Genomic DNA, 7,791 nt, shown 5'->3' on the forward strand with positions numbered 1-7,791 from the left:
AATATTTATTTATTTTTATTTATTACATTTATTTATTGTGTGTGTGTGTGGCCAGCTCAGCCCACCAGGGGGCAGGGCTGGCTGGCATGTGGTGCTGGGGATCGAACCCCGGTCCCTGTGCTTTGCCAAGCTTGTTTCAAGTAGGTGCTTTAGACCACTGAGCCATCTCTCCAGCCTCAAATAAAATTTTTTTTAAAACCTTAAAAAAATAAACACATAACTTCTGAAATAACAAATATGCCTGGATGCATTTGAAGTCATTCTGTTATCAGCATTCTCTCTCTCTCTCTCTCTCTCTCTCTCTCTCTCTCTCTCTCTCTCAATTTCTTTCTTCCTTTCTTTTTTCCAAGACCAGTGATTGAACCCAGGGTCTTCATACTGGGCTATATTCCTTTGATTTTTTAAGACAGGATCTTGCTAAATTGTCAGTTGTCCAGGCTGGATTTGCAATCCTCCTGCCTCAGCCTCCCAGAGTGCTGGGATTATAGGCTTGGGTCACCACACCTGGCTTTTCACCCACATTTTGAAAAATAAACTAAAGCCCTCAAGTGTAATCCAGGCTCTCTCACCAGTCTTCCTCGAAATTTTTCCCAGGACCCACTATATCCACTGGCCTTCTGTGATCCTCAGCTAGTGTCCCTTGCTCTGGGTGGTGCTTGCAGAGGCTTCACTAGGGGCCAGGGAGATGGCTCAGTGGAATAAGCACTTTAAGCACTTGCCTGGCAAGTGCAAGGGCCTGAGTTCAATCCCTGGTTCCGCAAAAAAAAAAAAAAAAAAATTCACTGGCCCTTGGAGTATTCAGAGCTGCTTTGTCATTTCATCTGGCTTTGTTTGAATGGTACCAGGGATCGAACTCAGGACCTTGCATTTGCCAGGCAAGCACTTATTCCACTGAGCTATCTCCCCAGCCCCTAGTTTTGTTTTTTGAGGCAGAGTCTCCCTACGTGGTTCAGGCAGGCCTTGAACTCACAGTGATCTTCCTTCTTCAGCCTCCCAAGTGCTGAGATTATAGACTTGGGCCACCGTGCCTGGTTCTTATGTGTCCTTTAATCTCTGGGCCCAAATGGTCTTTTGGGGGTGGGGGCAGCAGATTTAGATGTGGGCAAGCAACAAGAATACTCACCTTCATGTCTGGGTGTGGTGGTGCACACCTACAGTGAGAGAGGAGACGGAGGGGTGGAAGGAGGGAGGGGCTGGTGGAATAACTCAGTGTGAAAGCCCTGGGTTCGATCCCCAGGATTGCTAATAACAACAAATTGCTAATAATAACAATAATTATTATTTCCTTTTGAACAGAGATTATTTTATTTATTTATTAAATTTATTTATTTATGTGTGTGTATGCCAGCTCAGCCCACCAGAGGGCGGAGTTGGCTGGCATGTGGTGCTGGGGGATCGAACTGCTGTCCCTGTGCTTTGCTAAGCTTGTTCTAAGTAGGTGCTTTAAGACCACTGAGCCATCTCACCAGCCCCTGAACAGAGATTTTCATCCTATAAATAGCTACTTTTTTTCACCTGAATGTACTGTATTGTATCCTTCTCTTGTTGTTGAATTGGGTTTTTTTGAGATAGGGTCTGACTCTCTAGGTCAGGCTGGCCTGGAACTCACTGTGCAGTCCAGGTTGGCCTTGAACTTGCAGGGATCGTCCTGCCTCAGCCTTCCCAGTGCTGGGATTACAGGTGTGCCCCCCTATGGCTGGCATTTGAATTTCTTTTAAAATGGTAAAATATAAACCTTTATGGAATGGGGAAAACTGAGATACTGACTAAATAACATTATTACTGTTTTTGATGGTTCCTTGTGGTCTTTTGAAATATGTGTGTGGCTCCATCGCTGCACATGTGCTCGGAGCCTGGGACTTCGTGTTGTCCTATATGTGAGCTTGTAACATGGGAAGAGGGCAATGACTGTGAAGTTGAGGGATAGGACTCATTTAACCCATTGCTCAGATGGGAAAACTGTGGCCCAAGACGGTACTGTCACTGGCTAAATCACACGCATTGAGCCAGGTCACTCCACCTGCATCTGCTGCTTCTGGGTTGGGACCCGGAGTCAGGAGACTGAGGGCACAGGTGCACACATCCACACCCTCAAATGGGAGAGACTCCCGTATTTAAAAAAAAAAAAAAATCTAATTCATTGTTGTTTCTTTCCTTAAAAAAAAAAGATAAAGCTCAGCAACCAAGAATTTTTGGTAATCTCATCTCAGAGAAAACTCCACGAACTATGCGCACTTTGCCAACTTTGATTTTTTTTCTGCACAAATCCTAAGGTATCATTTGTCTATTTTCCAAAAATAGAATTGCTTTTTTAAACACCATTTGGTGACCTTTCTCCCCCACTAACCAGTATATCTTGGACATCTTTCCAAGGACAGATCTTCTAAAAATGTATTTTAACAAAACAGAGAAGGTTTTGTTTTGGGGTTGTCTTTTTTTTTTTTTTTTTTTTCGGAATTGGGGATTGAACTCAGTCCCTTCCTTGGGCTTGCCAGGGAAGCACTCATTCTACTGAGCTATCTCCCCGGCCCCGTTTGTCTGTTTTCTGAGACAGGATCTGGACATGTACGTAGTTGAGGCTGAGCTTAAACTCACTGTAGAGCCCAGGGTGGCCTTGGAGTTATGGTGATCTGCCTGCCTCGACCTCTTGAATGCTAGGATGGCCACCATGCCCAGCTAGGAAAGAAGAAAAGATTTTAGATGAGTACAACAATGCAGTTGGCTACGGTAGGTAACAGTATCATGACAGGCGAAAGGCATTCTTCATTTGTTACACATAAAGAAATGCTATTTGCCAGAGGAAGAAACAGCTCTTGGGTCCTAGGGGCATGATTGCCCTGGAAGGACAGAAAGCTTTGGGGTTAGGGAGTGGAGGCTGTTCCTGGTGGTGCAGCCAGCTAGTGAGAGGAAAAAGGAGAAGAGGGAGAGGAGGGGGGAAGGTTGGGGGGAGGGAGAGGAGGGGAAGGGAAGGGAAGGGAGAAGAGGGGAGGGAAAAGGAGGGGAGAAAGAAGAGGGGAGGGAGGAGAGGGGAAGGGAGAGAAAGAGAGGGGAGAGGTAGGGGAAGGGAGAGGAGGGGGAGGGAAAAGAGGGGAGAAAGAAGAGGAGAGGGAGGAGAGGGGAAGGGAGAGAGAGAGGGGAGAGGTAGGGGAAGGGAGAGGAGGGGGAGAGAAGAGAAATGGAGGGAAGGGGAGGGAAGAGGAGGAAAGCAGAAGGGAGGGGAGAGGAAGAGAGGACAGGGGAAGGGGGGTGAAGGAGGGGAGGGGAGGGGGGCTCATGGAGTTAGAGCAGGCCTGGAGGGAGCAGGAGCTCCTTCCCCACGGGGTCCTGCTTATCCTTTTGCATCACTATTTTTATCCTTGTTCCTGTGTTGTGGGTCCTGGTCAAGGGTTTCCAATTAGCCTCACCCTGGTGGCTTCTGGTGGGCCACCAGAGTCAGAGGCAGGTGACAGGGAAGGAAGATGCAGGTTTATGGTTTCCTCTGAGTCTGGGGTCCCAGCAGGTTTCCAGGCTGGTGTCCACGCTCTCTTCTCTCCACTCTGCTTCCCGGGAACCAAGGGGTCTCCTGCCAGCACAGGGCTGCCCTGTTCCTTGTGTCTCAGATAGGCCTACACCCCAGGCCAGTGCTGCTCTTTGCTTCTTCTAGAAACTAGGACTTTATCCTGGGGCTGGCCCAAAGGGGCCCCACAAGAGGATTCAGGAGTACCCGGCAGCCCCTCAGCTGCCCACCACCTCTTCCCCCAACAGACCTCCCTGCCTCAGTCTGGTCATTTCCCAAGTGAGGTCTGGGTCACATTAACCCTCTGGCCAGGGGATACAGGTGTGGGCCTCTGGGGTCCCTGTGGGCACTCCCCATGGCTGCTGTGACAGCATATGGCACTGGGCATTAGAAGAGCTGGGTTCAAGTTTTACCCCAGCTCTGACACCCTGGAGTGCTGACACCCCAGCCAATGGAGTCACCTGAACTCAAAGCAGCCCAGCTTCACTCCCACCCACAGCTCTCTCGGCCCAAGTGGACCCACCCCATGGGACACTAACCGAGGCTCCTCAGGGACTTTATCAGAGTAGGGAGACTGGAACTCAAGCAGGGGGTTAAAAAAAAAACTGAGCCAGCACACACCTGTAAGCCTTGCGCTCTGGAAGGCTGAGGTCGGAGGACTGGCAGTTTGAAACCATCCCAGGCAGTTTAGCAAGGGTCTGTCTCAAAATTAAAAAAATTTTAAAAGGCTGAAGACAGCTCAGTGCAAAGACCTTGGATTCAATCCCCAGTGACATTAAAATCAATCAATTAATCAATCAATCATTCAGGGGCTGTGGATACAGTTCAGCAGCACAGCTTCTGCCTGTGAGTTCAATTCCTGATTTAAAAAAAAAAAAAATCAAATTGTGTGAGAGATTCTGTAGCTACATTGTCCCTCCTACCCCAGCTCCCAGTCATCTGCAGTCCCCTTCTCAGATGGCTACCCTGGCCAGAGACGCCCGGGCACAAGTCCGCATAGAGGCATCCGCTTGTCCTCATGTGTTACTGTTTTGCAAGGAGCTCCCCTTCTGCCTGCCGGCCTGGAGCTGCCGCCTCTCCACATCCAGAGCAAATGGCCCGTCCCTGCCTGCAGGCGACACCAGGTAGCTCCAGCTTCCGGTGTTGGGGTCCGACAAACGTTATTGCGCAGAAGTGTGCGACTGTCCACAAGCTAGAGTCCTAGAGGCGGCGTTGCTGGGTCCAAAAGGTCCATGCGGTTTGAGGGTGGAGCTGTTACCACCTTGGCGCGGAAAGCGGTGCGGGTGACCCCTGACAAGCGGGAGCACCGGGCTCCGCGCGCCCCCCAGTGGCCCCTGTTAGTTTTTGCACCTCCCTGAGCCACCCCTCAGCTGCCTTCTCCGCCTTCCACAGGCTCATCACTCTCCCCAACGGTGTCCTCCAGATCCTGAACGTCCGGGACAGCGACGCAGGCTCCTACCGCTGCGTGGCCACCAACTCAGCACGACAGCGCTTCAGCCGCGAGGCGCCACTCAGCGTGGCCCGCAGAGGTAGGGAGCTGCAGGGTGAGGGACCTGGCGGATTTGAGAGCAGCTGCCTGTGAGCTGGGGGCCTCAAGAGGCCCTTCGGGTGGGTGCCGGGGCAGGGGTCCCACTGGACAGGGAAGCAGTGATGCCCAGCGGGCACTGCCTCCCACCCAGCCAGCTGGGGACAGGCCTGGAGCTGGACCCAGACTGAATCCCGCTCAGGGCTCGTCCTTCCTGCGGAGTCCCCGTGTCCCCTTGGGACGGGGATTCGTCTGGAGGTGAGGTGTCTCCTCGCAGCCCTTGCCTCTCCCCCTAGCTCTCTTACCCTGGGAGCTCCGAGGCCTTGGGGTGCTGGAGAGTCACCCCACTTGGCTCTCCGCAGGCCACACTCACGTCATTTCTGCCCCTGTGACAGGAGTAGGAAGGGCACACAGACTTTGAAGTCGTGGCCTGGTTTAAATCCCAGTCTGAACGACCCTGGGCTTGTTAGCAGACGTCTTAGAGTGTTCATGGCCACTGAGGGGACAGTGGGCAGTGCCTGGCACTTTGTGGGCGCTCTGCCGACTACAGAGGTGGTGTCAAGACCCCCCATCTGTCTCACTGTCGTCCCACCGCGCCCGCGCGCGCACACACACACACACACACACACGTGCCCAGGGTCTCTGCCTCCACCTGCTGCACAAACCAGATATTACCAGCTTCTGCCCAGGGGCTGCTTCCTCTGAGAACCCCGGATCAGGCAGGGCGGGGCGCTCAGGTGCTGCTGCGGGCATGCGCGCCCTGCCTTTCCCCAGGGAGCATGAGGCTCTTGGGAAGGGATTTGCCTAGGGTCACACAGCAGCAGTGCTGACCCTGTAGTCCTGGGCCTTGGGAGGGGCAGCTGGAGGGAGGCACAACTGTCCAGCCGCTTCCGGGGGCTGTGTGGAGCCCCAGGAAGATGTTCACTGCCTGTCTTCTCTCCAGGGTCCCTGGGGGTCACCGGAGAGCAGGACGTGGTCATCGTGGCAGGACCAGAGAACACCACGGTGGTGTCCGGGCAAAGTGTGGTGATGGAGTGTGTGGCCTCCGCTGACCCCACCCCTATCGTGTCCTGGGCCCGGCGGGGTGAGTGGAGAGGGCTGGGCAGGAGGGGAAAGAAAGGTGTGGCATCTTCCGTGTCCCCAGGTCACTGGCCTTCTGGTGTCACAGGGACTGACTAACATAGCAGGCATGAGGCCGGGTCTGGGGTTTTCTTTCTGTCCCTCTGACCATGTCACAAGTGAGAGCAGGAAGGCGCTCCTGAGCCTGTCAGAGGGCTACAGCCCCTCCCCCACAGTGGGTCTGGGGAGCCACAAAGCTGCCACTTGTTCCACCCAGCGTGCTCTTGCCTTAATGGGCCTGGCAGTGCGCTGGGCACAGGAAACAAGACATGGGTGAGAGACAGAGGTTCACCCATGTTTCTCTCACCCATGCCATGTCCAGGAAGAGAGGGGGAGGGTGTCGGTCAAAGGAGACAAGTCCTGCAGGACGCAGTTCCTGGAGGTGCTGTAAGCTAAGGACAGCACCAGGCCAAAGCTCACCCTGCGTGTAGTCTGACCCTGTCTCCTGCCAGGGCCACCCAGAGGCCCCTGGGGACAGCAGGTGCTGGGATTATTCTTCCCAGTGGGCCAATGAGGAGTCCAGGGTCCAGAGAGCCCACACCCAAGCTTTAGCGCCCCTTCTTTCCACCATGTCAGTTATCCCAGCACTCTGGGAGGCTGAGGCAAGAGGATCCTATGTTTGAACCCAGGGTGGGCAAATTAGCAACTTAGTAAGAACTTGCCATAAAATTTAAAAAAGAAATAAACAATGAAAAGGACCTGGGATGTAGCTCAGTGCAAAGGCTCTAGGTTGAATCCACAGTATTGGGGGGGGGTATATAATTAAAATAGTTTAAATAAAAACAATCCGTGGAATAACTACTTACACCAAGCAGATGGAATACAACAGTGCTAGTATCTTGCACCATGTGAATTGCACTGTATCATGGACTCCTAGAGAGGAGGACCCCCTGGGCCTGCGAGACCCTGGTACTATTACTGCGGTAAGTTTGTGGCGTCACGCAGAGCCCTAGTACCAACATTTCATAAATCCCCACCTGTATCCGGGTCACCCAGGGAGCTTCTTAAAAGTACAGCAGCCCAGACCTGCGCTAGGCCTCCACAGCCTGCAGGGGGCGCTACGTTTGCTCCCGGGATCCACCTGCTCAGGGAAGAGTCTGACACCGTGGTTTTCCAGCAAGTCGACTCAAAGTGCCTCCAGACAAGCCGAGGGGAGCTTCATTCCTGGCCTCTGGGCCCTGCTCCTTATCTAGGAATTAACTTCGGGAATCTGGGAAGGGACATGGGCTTTTCGTGTTTTGTTTTGTTTTCTGGCTGCAAATGCTGTACATAGTCACTGTTTTAGAAGAGTAGGAAAAAATAGAAGCAGAAAAATATGCCACCACTCAGCGATAAAAATAGTTAACATATGCATGTATTTTATTCCAGGGTTTTTTTTCCCCATGCATATGTACACTTCCTCCTGAAGTCGAGAAAGTGTGCGACGTTGACAGTACCAAACTTTATTTCATTTGGCAGGATAGAATAAGCATTTCCCCAACCCTCACAGTTTTCTAAAATAATTTTAATGACTATATAATAGTCCATCGCTTAGATACAGCTATAGCCAGGCATGGTGGCCCACACCTGTAATCCCAGCACTTTGAAAGCTGAGGAGGAGGATCACAAGTTCGAGGCCAACCTGGGCAATTTTGAAAGGAAGGCTATGTGT

General features: G+C 52.3%; 1 protein-coding gene across 1 annotated transcript in view; it reads left to right on the forward strand.

The window, feature by feature from the left end:
• The window catches only part of Igdcc4 (immunoglobulin superfamily DCC subclass member 4), a 38,073-nt gene that overhangs the window by 17,168 nt on the left and 13,114 nt on the right, over nucleotides 1-7,791 (forward strand). The window contains exons 5-6 of the mRNA XM_004628930.3: nucleotides 4,889-5,025; nucleotides 5,965-6,105. Coding sequence (XP_004628987.2) covers nucleotides 4,889-5,025; nucleotides 5,965-6,105 — 278 coding nt within the window. The remainder of the gene's footprint in view (nucleotides 1-4,888; nucleotides 5,026-5,964; nucleotides 6,106-7,791) is intronic.

Source organism: Octodon degus, unplaced genomic scaffold (genome assembly GCF_000260255.1).
Source record: "Octodon degus isolate 3935 unplaced genomic scaffold, OctDeg1.0 scaffold00026, whole genome shotgun sequence".
NCBI lineage: Eukaryota > Metazoa > Chordata > Mammalia > Rodentia > Octodontidae > Octodon > Octodon degus.